Below are 15,965 nucleotides of genomic sequence, written 5' to 3' on the forward strand. Positions count from 1 at the left end.
CAACGAGGCGGCGGGTGACTCGTGCAAGGCCTCGCTAAATCCCTCCGCCATCTCAGGGGCCGCTTTGTTAGAGGAGGATTATTCTTATTCCTCATTCACTTGTCATGAAAATAAACATCTCTGACATGAATATTACATTGACGCTTCGCAGGCAGTGAAAGGCGCCCGCAGAAAGACAGAATTAATTCTGGCTTCCAGCGTTGGCTCGCCCATGCGTTCAATTTGCTAACCGTCTCCTGTATTTGACACCAGACGGAAATTGTTAATCAGGGAAATAAGGCCTTAAACCAAGCCAGACCCAAATTCACATTCATTCATGTAGATATTCCAGTTCTGGACTTTCTGCTGATTACGGCATGAATAAATACAGAGGCCGGGCTCCATCTTAATATTTTATCAGGCTGGTACGCTGCTTCCTGCTCTTATTCTTTTATTGCCTTATCTTCCACCAGCTCTGTTATTACTGTATTAGCATTTTTATTATTTGGTTTGTTTCAGATGACCTTATGTCCACAGCCAATCCCGCAAGTAATAATAATACCATATAAAAAGGCTTCTGACCTGTTCCGCTGTACTTTTCCTCTGTGATATTTTCCCTTTAACGCCCCTTTCTGAGCAGCCACAAGCACATAGCAGTGGATGATGCACCTGAGCGGCGACACAAGGTTGGATTTTTCTGTAAAAATACACCTCTTAGTCACCTGAAATCACACAAATGGAGACGAGAACGTCTTCCTCCACGGTGATAAGCTGTTGATTGAACCTGTTTGTGCACAGAGAAGAAGTTATGACTGTTGACTAAGATCACAAGCTTCAGCGTGAAGCACGACAGAGCGGGCGGGCTGGTTAGATGTGCTGTTAGCAGCTGACTTTCATCTATTACAGGACTAATGTTACGTACGACGGCATGCTCCATCATTACAGTTCTTACAGTGTGACACTGTGGGGGAGCGTTTTGGCAGTGAAAAGCCAATTTAACTCTACAGGTGGCTTTTTTTCTATTGAAAATGACGTTTTAGTCCAGCAGTGGGTGGAGGAGTTAGTTCAGTTAGTCAGCTTGACAATTGTTCTGGTAACTGAAGAACAAGCGTACGATAAAGGCTGATGTGCAGGTTAAAATGAGATAAAATATAATCATTTAAACCACAGCATGAAAGTAAAATCTGACTCTTTACATCCACTAATGTCACATTACATCACAGGAGGGCTCGTCATTAAAGGTTCAGCTATAGAATAATTAGAATAATGAAGCAGTGCTTTGACTGGAGGTACGGTCCCGCGCACGCAAACAGGTTTTAGAGATTAAAGATCACGTCGTTCACGTTTCATAAATCTGTTTGAGTCACCGCTGCAGCAGCTTTGAGAGGACAGGAGATAAAGTTTGACATTTACTTTGACATAAAGTTTAGGGCGTTTTCCGTTTCACCTCTCATGTGCTCTGTGATCTGTGGCGCCGAGCGTCACGGCTATGCTAACGAGCTCAAAGTGCCCGCGGAGAAACTCTTCGGGCAGTGTGACGAAGGCCTGATGTTAAAAAATAAGACCACAAAAATCCTTTTGACAGCAGTGAATTTAAATTCTCTGCAGTTTCCAAATGTCCCCGTCTTTGTGTCTATTGTAAAGTATGATGAATATGCATGATCGTGTGTGTGTGTGTGTGTGTGTGTGTGCGTGCATGCGTACGAGGACACACAATAAATGGCGTCCAGGTCTTGCCACCCATCGGATTTGTTGTTGCCCTGGGCAACAGGGTCACCGCTGAATGGTATCCATTGGTTACATGAACACTGAGCAGTGTAGCCGGACAAAGGGACGGTGCAGCCGTCGACACACACACACACACACACACACACACACACACACACACACGTACACATTTCATGTAACTCCTAAACGCCGCGTCACTGTTTCCTTCGACTAACACGGAGGGTCTGAAACAGGCAGAAGCTTCACCGATCAGAGAGCAGTCGGAGGAAAACACCTCGTCCATGTTTCAGACTCAGCTGAGACTTCACACGTTTCACTGCCTCACACCCAAAATGTAAATCTTTAAAGTCATGTAACTCAGGAGTGAGGCTCTTCTTCTTCTCTTCCCGCCTTTGCTATACCTGTGCTTCTCTCCCCCCCTCCCCTCGCTCCTCTCTCCCCTCTCCTCCCTCCCTCCCTCAGCATGGCCGTGCCGAGTTTTCCTGGGAAGGAATCAATGTAAGTCTCCTTGTTTAAATCTCCTTCTTTTCACCCCCCAAATCTCCCCTCCTTGTCATCTCCCCCTCCATCACTCACCCACTACCTGAGTTTGTGCTTTGAGTGCATAAGTTGACATCCTGCTTGTTTATCCTTCCACCCCTTCCTGCTACTCTCTCTCTCTCTCTCTCTCTCTCTCTCTCTCTCTCTCTCTCTCTCTCTCTCTCTCTCTCTCCCTCCCTCTTATCTCCTTCTCCCTATTCCCCCCAGTTTTTCTTTTCTCCTCATAAACTCTCCCTCCCATCCGTCTCCTCTCTTGGTCCTCTGCTAATCTACTGTACTGCAAGCTTCATATATATACAGAGTCACAGATAACAGGCTGTAATAAGCTTATCTCATCCACAGCTGAAGCCTTCGTACAAGTCCCAGTTTTCACTGAAAGCGCTGCATGATGAAGTGCATCGCTCCTCAACTGTTTCTGTACCTTCAGCAGAATTTATTAGCACAATGTGACTTTTGTTGACCCAAATGTGCCTGGAGACAAATAATCTCAAACGGACACACTTGTGTTTCAAGCAGCAGGGGTCTGGAGAAATGTTCTTTTAAACAAAGACCTCGCTGACCCAAAGGGAGCATCGTTTGCCTTCGAGGTCGACACTGGTGCTTTGTTTTCCAGCCAGCTGGACCAAGTTTGCATTGATAGTTCAGGTGAAATGCGAACAAATGTGCCGGCAAATTAAAGTTTTGTCAGTTTTTTCCTGCAGCAGTAATTAAACTGTTTGTTTAATTTTGCCGGTTAATGTTCCATATTTGCATATCTAGCAGACACAGGGCGAAAGCATCCGACTGGAGTCGAGTTTTTCTCCATCTGATGGATTTAGGTCTCCTTTTAGCTCTGCTTTGGCCTCCACAGACTTAGTTGCAGCCTGTTTGGTGAAAACAGCTGATTTATGCTGCTGGACATGTGATGAGAGCAGAGACACTGAAGCGTTCAGTAAACCAGCCATAAAACCAAAAGTATGAGCTAAAGGAGGCTAAAAAGCTTTGCAGAGTTGCTTTCACCTTACATGTATTTGATTTCTCACTCAGCAGCTTAAATCTAACCAATCAGAGCAAACAACGCTGCTGCACTAACTGTTGACATTTACCCAGACCTCAGTTGTTTTACAGTGTGCAAGACTTGAAGCCAAAAAGGAAATTTGAGACATTGATTGTTAGAAACTGGATGTCCACTTCAGGGTTAGAAGCGAGGATGAGGAGGCTCGAGTGGACACAAGACTAATGGAGGCGAATTTGCTAAAATAGCTCCATCTGTAAGCCTCCAGACTTCCTGGCTGCGGTGTTACTATGCCGTCTAATGTTCCCGTTACATGCACAGGGTATACAGCAACAGGCTGATACTGCGTTTGTACGCCGCAGAGGAACCACATCCCATCAGCTTGCCTTTATGTAGAAATGAATGCAGTTTAACTCCAAATATTACATCACATCTATCACACAATCCCCGGTGTAACAGAGTCCACATATTTCTCCCGCTGCTTCCCACTGTAATTAGCTGATGGGAGGACCTCGTTAAGAGCCAGGCTCTGTTCTCTCTGTTCATTAGTCTGCCGGTTGATTCGCCACAAGCACGGACGCTTGGAAGTACAGCAGAAGGCACACCAGCAGCTTCAGGTTGCTCATGCGTGCTGTTGCTGTACAGGTGGGTGTGCTTGGAGTGTTTGAGTATCACAACCCTCCTCAAAAACAGTCCTCAAACACTGATGCACGTCTTTAAGTGTCCTGTCCAGCATACGTTCAATGAGTCTTTTTAAGATGAAATATTACAGTTACGTCACCCTCACTGAGGCCCTGTGAACAGATTATGGTTTTTTCGGGGGGATTTCACGTTCGCTTCGAATTGCTGCCTTGATTTCACACGAGCTCTGGTACTTTTCCACTCATAGGGCCACGTCAGGGTCGAAAACGGTTTCAGAGGAGCAGGAGGGCAGAGTGAGAGGGAGGGACGCCGTTAAACTGGAGAACAGAGGTTCAAGCTGCTTCTCTGCCCTGAACTAGAGTCCTCGACACTTTCAGCTAAATCGTACCTGAGTGAAGAACTCGTCTCTGGGCTGCTGTCTTCACCACTAACCCACCAATCTTTGTTCTGCTTTTACGTTTTACCAGTGAAAACACGAGATCCATGAATAACTGTGTTCATGATGACTGTGCCAGTTCCCAGCTGCCGTCTCTCTGTCGTCCAGTTAAAGTGCTTCTGAATCACCACTTAAGTGTCCATTTTTCCTTTTAGCTGCAGCATATCTACAGCTTCCGTCCTTTCAATCAATGATCCCTGTAAGACGTTTACAAGGTGTTCAAATAATTAACCCTCCTTTCTTATTCCCTCTACTACAACCTCCTCTCTCTTCCTCCACCTCCCTCAAACTGCTTTCTGAATCTTCAATCATCTGCTCTCTTCACCTCAATTTCTTGTTCTCGACTTCCTTTCGTGCATTTATCTTCCTCTCTCCATCTCTTCTTATTTTCTCATTGTTCCTGTCACGTTGGCATTTTTTTCCCTTTTCTTTAATCTTCATCCTCCCTCCTCTTCCATTCTCTCGCCCACACCTCACCTCCCTCCCTCTCTCTTTAGTTGTCCATGGAGGACACTACTTCCATTCTGCCTCGTCTCAAGAGGAAGCCCGCCAACTCCTATGGGATCGGAGCCCTGGCTAAGTCCTCTCTGACAGGTGTGTCAGGTGTGTGTCTGTGCTGCTAGATGGTAAAACAGCCCCCATGTTGCCTCCACATGCTCCGCAGAGGGTCGAGGGTGAAGTTGCTGTTGAGACCTTCCAGGGGCTGAACTTCCTTCCCCTGTTGTGTAAAAGATCGTTTCTGGTTTCTTCTCGTGTGCTGGTCGGACGGTCGTTTGGTGCCTGAGCAGCGCAGCAGCCAAATGATCAATGTGTGGTTCGGTTTAACGGTAATCACCAGACAGAATCTGCTCGAGCTGCTCCATGTAACTGAGAGTAAATGAGGCACGTAAACAAGCTAAAAATAAGATTTCATTTCAGTCTAATCAGTGTCATCAGTCATTCAGCATTAGCTTCATTATGCTGAGGTCCGTGTGGCTGTTTAGCAGAATGGAGCTAAAAACCAACTTTGCTGCAGCATCATGTACGACACTGGCCTTTTAAACACATACAGAGCACACAGCTGGTGGATTACTAATGTGAACGCAGTGATTTAATCGTCTACATCTGGACTGTAGAAGAACGTCTGAGTGGGCCTCATAGTATTAAGACTACTGAGTCAGATCAGTGTCAGTATTAATGGAAGGATTCACAAATGTTTTTTAGAATTTGTACAGATATAATAAATCTCAGCACATAAATATCTTAACAACAACAACAACAACAACAACAACAACAACAACAATCATAATAATAATAATAAAAGGTTAAAGATTCTTCAGCTGCAGTGGGATTTTTTTTGTACATTTTGGGGCAATTTGACAAGAGAAGAAGAAAGCCAACAGGAAAGATCACAGGTCAGTCCGACTCAAACCGGAGATTTTTCAGTTATTTGCCTTAAACTCCTCGGTGACAAGGATCCAGGTTTAACTCAACCAGTGAAACAATCTCTGATTCTAGAGCGGCTCTTTTTGAAAACTGTTTGTAGAATAAAAACTCTGGTTTCACTTTCACTTGGTTTCTGCGCTGCTTGGCGGCCAAAGACCCGTCTGAAAAAACAAAGCAGAAATGATCTTTTCACCTTCGCCATAAATGGTGGACTTTGTAAACGAAACCTTGCCTCAACAGACACCTTCACTCTAGGGCAGGAGGAGGAGGAGGTGGAGGAGGAGGAGCTTGGAACCAACATGGCCGCCCCTGTGGGTGCCCCTTCCTATATCACTCCCTACTTTCCCTTCTCTTCCATTGATATCAACAGCAGACGTCAATGACAGACCCATTTCGCAGAGTCATTGATGGAAATTCAATCAGATCTTTGATTTCAAAGAGGCTAAAGTAAGTGAGATTACTTACTTTGATTACTTACTGAAGCATCTCCACAGGCGTGTTGGGACATGTAGTATCTGTACTGTGGCCGTGTTGGTGGCGGTGTGGCCCGGCCTCTGTCAAGCAGTGCCTCCTGTGCAGTGGCTGGCGCCTCCTCTGTGCTCTCGTGCTTTGTGCTTCAAGCTGCAGTGCTCTGTGCTTTGTGAGTGTAGCACCTCAGTGTCTGTGAAAAACGTGTTTTCTGTCGTGTCTGGTGCACTTTAAATAAACCTGTTGGTATCATTTAACAGTGTGTAGCATTGTTTCTTTTGAGCCTTTGGATAGCCAGAACCCCCAACACCCCCCCCCCCCCCCCCCCCCCCCATCCTCATCCCATTCTTTCCATTCCTATTTCCATCCCCAGTTAGGCTCTGCGGGGAGTGTTTGATTTTCAAATGAGATTGGCTCTCTTTGTCTAAGGGGAAAAACTGTTTCTATTTATACCTCAGCCTGTAACTTGCCCCCTGGACCGGGGGAGCAATTTCCGAAGCTCCGTCTCTGTTTATTCGTGCCTGTTTGATTTTAATTTAATTTTTTATCGATCAGCCTCTCTGCAAGCACTTGACTCAGTGTATATGTGCCGAGTTTGAATCCCGTATTTGCATCTTAATTGGGCAGAGACTTGCCAGTGGACCCTTCTCGGCGTTCTGTTTACACCCAAGGATTACTTGCGTCTGCCTCTCTCAGTCTCTGTAACACGTTTTTAATTACGCAGAGTCTAATGAATCTCATTTATTCTGTTTACCAGGAGATGAGTAATGGCTTTAATTATTAATATGGGTCTGTCAGGGTTTCAGCCGTCATCCTCGTCCTCTTCTGTTCAGTTGAACAAACTCGAAGGAGCACACAGGCAGCCTGTCCAATTTGTTGTTACGGTTAGTTCATGTCACCTGACCTCTGACCTCACTCCTGTTCACACCTGACTCACTTACTCACAGTGTGTTCAGTCATATAATTACCTGCATATTTTAGAGTTTATTCAGATCCCAGAGAGGCTGATATGTTGAACTGGGAAAGACTAAAAGAAAAAGACATCTTTGCTCGAATGCCAAGTGGACAGCAGATCTTGTAATTATTCATTTTGCTTCCGAGACTCAAGAGGAAGACCAAACTTTGTGCAGTCGCCTCACGTTCAGGAGGCGAAACGCCGCTCACCGCTGACGACTTCTCCTCTGTGTGACATCTGTCTGACTGCTGCTCCAAACCATTCTCTGCTCATTCATATCAGTCACATCATTATCATCTAAAACGGCAGATAATGATGTGATTGATATGAATAGATGGTGAGTGGTGCCTGACTCATTTTGATGATTAGCATGCGAGTAATAACTGAAAAGCGACAAATCTGAAAGGTTTTGATGAGGGTGCTGTAGATGTGGCAGGCAGATATTTAAAGGTTAGCGGCAGACGCGCTCTGCAGATAAATATTAAAACCACTATTGTGTTCTTCAGCGAGGCTTTGAACCCGAGAGCTTATTGGCCGGCGTTAAAGTGTGAATATGGAGCAGGTTGTTGCTAAAAAAGAAAAACTGTGATCAAAGAAGCGACTGTGGATAGAATTTTCTCTTTTAAAGAAATTAAAACGTCAGCACAGATCCTGAAATTTGAAAGTGCAAATTAAAATATTTTTAATGCCAACGAGCTGCAACGTCATCTCCATGTCCTCATACCCATCCTGAACACATCCATACCATAATATTCACTCCTCCATCACCATTATTTATTACAGTTTCATGTATTAAAACAGCTTTCCGACAACATCACACAGTTTCTCATTATCATTCTACTCCCCCCACCCCCCCACCCCGAGCCTCAGTTGGAGGTGTCCTCAGCTGCAGAGGCCAGAAGTAGTTTTGACAGTGTGTGTGTGTGTGTGTGTGTGTGTGTGTGTGTGTGTGTGTGTGTGTGTGTGTGCTGGTCTGCCCCCCTGCTCCCCCCATACCTGTTGCAGGTGTGACTCGCTCCATGAAGGACAAAGTGACCAAGCCCACCGCCATGGCCCAGGGTCGTGTTGCCCACATGATCGAATGGCAGAGCTGGGGCAAACCATCTGCGGGGCCGATGGGGGGCGCGGGGCATACCAACCTGCAGAGGGAAAAGGAGAGGAGGATGGAGAACGACGCTTACAGCGACCTCAGCGATGGCGAGAAGGAGGCTCGCTTTGCTGCAGGTGAGCCTACATCTGAAAAAACAGCTGCTACAGAAGAAAACCGGGTGATGCTGAGTCTGAATCTTTGGTCTAACTTCTGAGAGTGTCCCAAAATGGACAAACCCAGACAGATTTATCACGCTGGTATCTTCTTCTTGAATATTCATTCTGGTGAAACATGTTTCTTCACTGCAGTCTGGAAACTTAAATCGGTTCTAGACCATCTGGCACATCTGGCAAAGTTAAATAGTTTTTGATTAGTTACACATTTGTCTGCTACATTTCCCCAGTCCTGTCCAAACATCCCGTTTCTCCTAGTTAATGACTGGTGTCACCTCCTGTTTGTTTACTATTAATCAATATCTGTATGTGTCAGCAAAGCCGGGACGGGGATTTGTTTTATGCAACTCTAATTATGTTTCAGTGAGTTCAAACATCTTCCTCTTATTATTACCTGCTGCTGTGGTGAGAATCCGTACGTCTGCACATCAGCTAGCAGGGACACTGCTCTTATCTCCTCTTCAGGCATCATGCAGCAGTTTGCGATCTCTGAGGCGACTCTGTTCGGCTGGAACTCGATGGACGGGGAGAGTATGGGAGCCGGCTCCAACCAGGGCAGCGTCGCTCATCTCAGTGAGGTCAACCAGGAGAGCATCACCAGCAGAGGTACTGCAGCTCTGTCTACAAACGCCCCGGGCGTGGTTAAGCTCTCAGTGCTTCTGTCGTGAACTGCTGCATGACTTGATGGCACATTGTGTGGGAGCATCGCAAAGACTGTTTACTGGAACCAGTCAGAGGTTATAGAGAATATGGGAGCTGTATTCAGTTAACACATTGAAGCTCATCTGCCTGAACCACTAACACTCACAGCATAACTACATGCTCATTCCCACTGCAGGCCAGAAATCCTGCAAAGTGTCGACACTTCTCACACAGTCCTGTCTTTGGACCACACAGACAACTCTTATGTTCTCTAATATGCGTAGATGCACAGTTTGGGAAAATTAAAGCCCTGTTGGAAACTAAAAACAGCCACGTCAGTTATTCTGCCAACCAGCTGTAAAGGACTTTTGGAGGGCAGGCACACAGCTGCACATTTCTGCCTTTCACTGCTACCGGGCACTTACTCAAAAACGTCCAAATGACAAATCCAGATGACAGCCCGTCATTTCTGAAACATCAGAACACATTGTGATGGAGTGTCACGAGTGCTCGGGCAAGAGAATTTACCCCAGATCTAAAAGACGAGTCGTATTCAAATAAAGAGATGAACTGCATGAAAAGTGAAGTCAAAGAGGATTTCACTTTACACTTGGCTGAACGCACAAAACAGTTTGGGGAAACAAACTCATATCCTGATTTGTGGTTTGAGCCTCAGGTGGTAAGATGTCTGTTTAGCTTAGTTGCACATAGGATGATAAAAGAGAGAGAAAGGAAGCAAAGAGAGCAATTTGCTCGGGCAAGATTAGGAAAACCCCATCCGACCTCACAGGAACAGCATAACCTAAACAAAACAAGCACTTCTGAGGCCGTTTCTGCTTTTTCTGGTTATTCAAAAATAGAGAAATCTCGTCTGAAAGGTCGTGTGTGTGCGCTTTCACACGCTGTAAACGCTTTCTTTTTCAGCTCTTGCTGGTGTTTAGCAGAGCGCTGTCCAAACCCTGAGGGACCCTGTAGGTTAGCACAAGGACTTAGCCCTGCTCTCATTAACAACACCATATGGGCTCTGCTCTGTGCTTTATCTAGCATGCAACACCAACACACACACACAGCACACACACACACACCGTCACACACCCACAGCAACGATTAAAAAGCGACTTAATATCAGCGTTGGGTCTGAGGGGATGTTTCTCCTCCACACTCTGAGTGTTCAGCCGCCCTCCATGAATGACTCTCTATAATAACAACACGGCTCCAGGTAGGCTCATCAGACTCCCATTAAAGTTGGATCAGTCTGTTGCTGTTGGATGAGATTAAGTTCATCCCAGCGTACGGCTTCATGAGAGCATCTCTTCTTATACTCGTTGCGACCACCACTCGCACTGCTCGTCAACCGTCTAAAACCTGTTCTGTTTGCCCGTACAGACCAGGTGCTCCACCACTCCTCTGCGGATGTCTGGCCTCACACCTACGTCTCACAGGGCCTGTACTGCCTGTCGTCCTCAGACGCCTGGGACCCAATCACCAGCCAGCCCTCGGGCGTGGCCTCACCCGCCGCAGGCTCCTACATCATGGCTGCTGGCGAGGATTGACTCTTCTCTCTTGCACTGTGTCTGAACATTTGACTGTGTCTCTGAGCATTGGGCACTGTGGTAAAGTGTTTTGTGGTCGTTCCAGGTGGCAGCAGCGGAGCAGGGGGTACACCTGGTGAGGGGTACGAGGGGACAGTAGGGGGTTACCTCCAGCAGCACCAGACTCATCTCACCCTGCAGCAGCACAGCCAACTCCAACAGCTTCAGCAACTTCACCACTACCAGCAGCAACAGCTTCTGCAGTACCAACAACAGGTCAGGAGAGCTGAAACGGATCATTTACACAGTGTGTTACTAATGACTCTGCCAGGAACAACAGCTGGGAATCTAAATTTGACCAAGAGAGGCAGCAGCATCTCAGACTGCATCGTAAGAGCAAAGGGGTTTGTGGTTTTTAGTGAAACGCTTTGAATCACTCGAGCCAGAAACTCGATCCTCTGACTTGCCACATAACACCATCAGGTCAATGCTCAATTTGTCCAATATGTCAGTTTATGACCGAACACCTTCAAAACTTCCAGTCTCAGCTGTACTTCTGGTCGAGCTAGTTATCCAACGTCAGCACGCTAACATGCTAAACGCAGGCGGTGCAGCCTCACAGAGCTGCTCGTGCTCAGCTGTGCCGTTTTTATTGGTGGACGTCAGCTGCTGACTTCCAGCTCTCAGGCTGCTGGGAGGTTTTCTGCAAATGAAGTGAGTCATGATGAACTGTGACACCCAAATACCTTTTCAGCTTCACTGGCTGTTCTTGCGTTGGTACATCTCAGAGCTCATTAAATAACTGAGGGTTATGAAATAATAACTTGAAAAGGTCAGGGACCGTCGCAGAAAAGGTGTACTGAACCGAGACCGCCACGGAAATTAACTTGTTAGCTTTACTGTGTGTATTACAATATATGGTTTCCCGTGTGAATGAGGCTATTGAATATATTACATCACATTTAGAATAAAGCTTTTCAATCAGTCAGTCAACGAATAAGACATTTCCCCATTGTTCCCTGCAGCAGCATACCCGACTCACGATTCAAAGGGGCATTAAAAGTTGATGCAGATAATTATTAGAGACGAGAAGAAAATGAAAAAAAAAACAAACTCCAAAACAAATGAAAGAACTGGCAAAAGTATTCTCCTCCTACACAAGTCTCTGAATGCTGGAGAAGAAGAACGGAAACAGCTTTGTCTTTTGTTTCTGGCGAGTGTTTTAAATGTGTGGAGGGTGGAAAAAGTTTGATTTGCAAGAATAAAAGTTGAACATCAAGAAATGACCGGCCACGTTATGTTGAGTCAAATCAACCCTTTGAAAACCTATGAGGCAGATTTTAATCGTCTCTCTTTCCTTTCCCTTCTCTGACTGCAGTCTATGGAACACAGGCCACACAGTGCCTCCCATTCCCTCCAGGCCACGCCCAACAGCACCATCCACAGCCTCGGCCCTCCCACCCACCCTCGGCTAGCTGACCTGTGGGGAGCAGCGCAGGTCGAGGCACACCACGTAGGCACTGCCCTGCTGAATCCAAATGGTCAGATCACAGACTTTGCGGACTGGATGACAGTGTAATACAGGGGTGGGGTAGGTTTTTTTCCTATAAAGGGCCATTTAAAGATTTAGAACATCCTCTGAGGGCCACACTCGGGGTGGGGCACCTGAGAACCGTATTATGTCCAGCAACTGTCACACCCCCCACCATCAACGCCCCTGGACATGCTAAATTATAGAGCACATGCATCACACTCACCTCTGCGATGGCTGGAACTGCTTGTCTTTGGCGAGGCGTCTGATGTCAGATAGTGATGATGATGATGATGATGATGGTCTTCCAGGTTTAGGTCAGACAGTCTTGAGTGGAACTGAGTCTTTGTGAGAGTCAGTTTTGAAGCTGCTCTCAGTAGCAGGTTGTTGCTTTGCAGCTCAGTGATTTCATGCTGTGGGTCGTCCGGCTGGATCCACTTTAAACAGCAAATACATTCAAGCTCCTTTTGTTGACTTCTCACGTCCTGAAACCTCTCGCCAAATTCAGACGTCATGGCAGCGGCTGGAGCTTCAGGTTCAGCTCTGAGACGTTCTTGGTGACGTCCACCATGAAGGCCAGATCACACTTGATATTATTATTATTATTAGTTTCCAGGTCAGGCTTTCCCTCATCTCGATGAATTATTCCAGACAAACTGACACTTTGAATGGTTTTACTTTTACAGCATCAACAAGGCGCCTCTTCACAGATTCTTCTTCTGAATGAGGTTTCAGCTTCTTAGTTATTCGCTCGCTCAGCATGAAACCTGCCTCCAGAACACCGTCTCTGTCAGGGTGTTGGCTGTGAAAGCTGCTTGTTGGGCCTCCAAAATCTGCTGTTCACCTCATCGAAGCGCATTTATCCTCACGGCTCATCAAGTCTCACATGTTTGGAGTCGTAATGACTTGAGACGGAGACGGAGTGAGCGACAGAGCAGTCATTATAACAGTTACAGCGTGTGTTATTATGCATGTAATACTGTCTCCTTATTGCAGTTTATCTTACTTGATGTCATTTCTCAGGTGTCTTCAAAGGTGCACTGATCATAGTTTTATCAAGGTTGATGTTGATTTTCTAAACAGAAACAGCTTTTTTGGTAATTTTCCTTCATGTCTGACATTCAGTTTGGCTAATTTGCTTCTGTCTTCTGGATCTGGCTTTTTTTTTTTTATATCAGCAGGCATATTTAGCACACATCTGTAGTGCAGTGAATGATGGGAGAAACTGCCAGGGAAGTCGGAAAGGTAGGAGACAGGCTGGAAATCTGCATGGAGCACTGCCAGAAGTCTGCATGACAGCCTGAGAGCGGACCTGATGAAGTCTGACAATGCACAAATCGAAATCTGCTCGGTCTTCAGAGTAGCATGCTGTAAAGTCCGCAAGTTTACGACTCGAAGCATTTGGATTCAGCATCTGTGTGTGTTGTACCTTCCTAAGTATCTGTCTTTTCTCTCTGATGTCCCGCACAGGCAAACCAAACTGTGGTGGGGACAGAGGAGCTCATACTCTGCTTATCCATCTTCCTTCCTGTCTTTTCTGTCTGTTTCTTTCTTTCTGTGAATGAACCATAAACTGAATTGAAAGAGCTGACGTCAGTCTGTGATTTAACATGTGTTAGAATGCCGGTAATCTATCGAATCACCTTCCAGTTTGAACGAAGACGCAACAAAAAAAGACAAGCGATTAAATCAGGAAACTTAACCGGCTACAGGTGGAGATCGCCGGGCAGCTGAGCGCACAGATGGCTGATATTGTCGGGGGGGTGGTGGAGACAGTCGGAGAGGAGCCAGAGCCCGAGTCCGAAGACATCCCCGAGCAGCATGAAGAGGAAGAGGAGGAGCTGACGAAGGCGAGTTACCTCTATAACCTCTTTGCTCGAAGGTTTGATCATGAAGTGTTTCTACTGATCGTAGGCGGTTTAACTGCAGCATCGTTTAATGAAGCACTGCTCTGATGATGGTTCACATCACAAACTGTTATTTATGTTGACTACTGCTGATATCATCACATCAGTGCAGCTATTTCATGTAATATTACATATTTTTCACTGTCAATAGAATAAAACTGTATTTTAATATCCTTATCTTACTCTAAATCATTCACTGTGGAACTGAGCCGTGCTTCTCAAGGCATTATTGTTTTATTACTCTTTGTATATAATGTACAAACATATAGTTTATTCTTTATCCTTTTTATTGTCTATTTTCCCTTTTTCTACATCTCCAGTTTTATTCTTGTCTATAACGACTAAAATTTCTTATCTTAAATGACCAAAAACCAAGTCGTCTTTTAACACAGCCCTCGGTTCTAATGAAGGCACTCAATTAAAAAGGATGAGACAGTTAGATAATATGAGTGAGGACATGAAGGCTTGAAGAGTCTAACTTACCTGTGACACAGCACACCTGCAGCATCCCAAGCTGTCCTTTCATTTCCTGTCTTTGCAGGTAGAAGAGGTGACATTAACCTTGGAGCCGGAGCCGTGCTCTCTGACCCCGTCCCCGCTGAGGGAGGAGCTCCCCTCCACCAGAGGCTCAAGCCCCGGCCTGCCAGCACAGATGTCCGAGTCTGTCACCGAGAGGATACCGTTCGACGTCACGCCCTGCGTGGTCCAGCTGCTGGAGAAGGATGAAGAGGCGGACGAAGGCTCCGTTGTTGTTGTTGCAACCAACTGAATCACAGGGCCAGAAAGAACTGACGAAAACAGGAAATAAATACTTCAATAATCAATCAAGCTATTCTATCCCAACCCCTTCCCCACTATTAACCCACTTTAAGTCAGAGGAAACGCGAGGAGACTTTTCAGACGGAAACGTGGGATGTAATGTACACAAACTAAATGCCAAGAAATCCCCATAACTCAGTGCTGAACGGTGGAAACGTCCATGTGACGATGAACACAAAAGGCAGGCGAGAGACTTCAGTTCAGTGACTGCTGAAACAAGCCGTGTGGGATACGCTGGATTCACAAAGGTTTTGGACCAACTGGACCAAAGAACCAGGACTAAACGCTGAACGGTAGAGGAGTGTGTGATTCTAAAAACAAAAAGACAAAAAAAGGACGGACGGAAGGAAAAAAGGGCCTCGCGACAATTCAGTGCAATACAACAAACACACGACGAGACGTGGCTCAAACAATCCCGGCAAGTCATCTGGAGCGATTGGTTCAAGTTTAGCACCAGAAGTAGGCGTGTGTCACAACCGAAAGCTGTCTAACTACTCGATGTATTTGGCTTTGATTGACAGCTCGTCAGGCGGGATGCTCTGATGAGGTAAACCCAGTCCAATCTAACACTCAGAGCGACCTGCGGCACACACACCTGGAGCCATTTGCAAACACTTGATCTGGACACAACCAAAAGAAAGTGCATGCTTTTTAACAGTGACCTAGCCCTAACAGTATAACACAGTATACAAAGTAATAATATATCAAATTGCTTTTTCTAATAAAAGAAAAAAATCCAATAAACTGATATGTATTTGTATGAATGTACGATTGTATGTATGTATAGTATGTATGTATGTTTGTATGAATGTAGCTTTGTTTGTGTGTAAAATATATATATTCTGGGAAACAGATACTTCCTGGTGCTGTTCTGTTCCACACACATTAAGATCATGTGTTGCCGAGCCTCCAATACACCAAATCAAACCCTGATGCTAGACTTAAACCTGATATTTAAGCCTAAGGACCAGACAAAATCTCCTGAGACTCAAGGTCACAACTGCTGCACATATAAGGCGGGTTAGGAGCTTTTGATAAGACCAGTGGAACCAGATAGATAGTGATACTGGTCAGAAATCTGAGTTAGGTCAGCTGGGTCGGCTA

At 45.8% G+C, this 15,965-nt stretch overlaps 1 protein-coding gene across 14 annotated transcripts in view; it reads left to right on the top strand.

Annotated features, from left to right (window-relative positions):
* The window catches only part of LOC143334897 (uncharacterized), a 43,236-nt gene extending 27,521 nt beyond the window's left edge, over positions 1-15,715 (top strand). For 2 of the 14 annotated variants that reach the window (XM_076753871.1, XM_076753873.1), the window contains exons 3-11: positions 2,170-2,205; positions 4,817-4,922; positions 8,173-8,391; positions 8,896-9,036; positions 10,459-10,614; positions 10,711-10,880; positions 11,983-12,117; positions 13,848-13,989; positions 14,588-15,715. In XM_076753871.1, the coding sequence (XP_076609986.1) occupies positions 2,170-2,205; positions 4,817-4,922; positions 8,173-8,391; positions 8,896-9,036; positions 10,459-10,614; positions 10,711-10,880; positions 11,983-12,117; positions 13,848-13,989; positions 14,588-14,811 (1,329 nt within the window). In that variant the 3' untranslated portion in view covers positions 14,812-15,715. Of the gene's footprint in view, positions 1-2,169; positions 2,206-4,816; positions 4,923-8,172; positions 8,392-8,895; positions 9,037-10,458; positions 10,615-10,710; positions 10,881-11,982; positions 12,118-13,847; positions 13,990-14,583 lie in introns of all 14 variants that reach the window. The other 12 variants (XM_076753879.1, XM_076753882.1, XM_076753872.1 and 9 more) reach the window with 11 other exon arrangements.
* Positions 15,716-15,965: the final 250 nt, after the last annotated feature.

This window comes from Chaetodon auriga, chromosome 17 (genome assembly GCF_051107435.1).
Source record: "Chaetodon auriga isolate fChaAug3 chromosome 17, fChaAug3.hap1, whole genome shotgun sequence".
NCBI lineage: Eukaryota > Metazoa > Chordata > Actinopteri > Chaetodontiformes > Chaetodontidae > Chaetodon > Chaetodon auriga.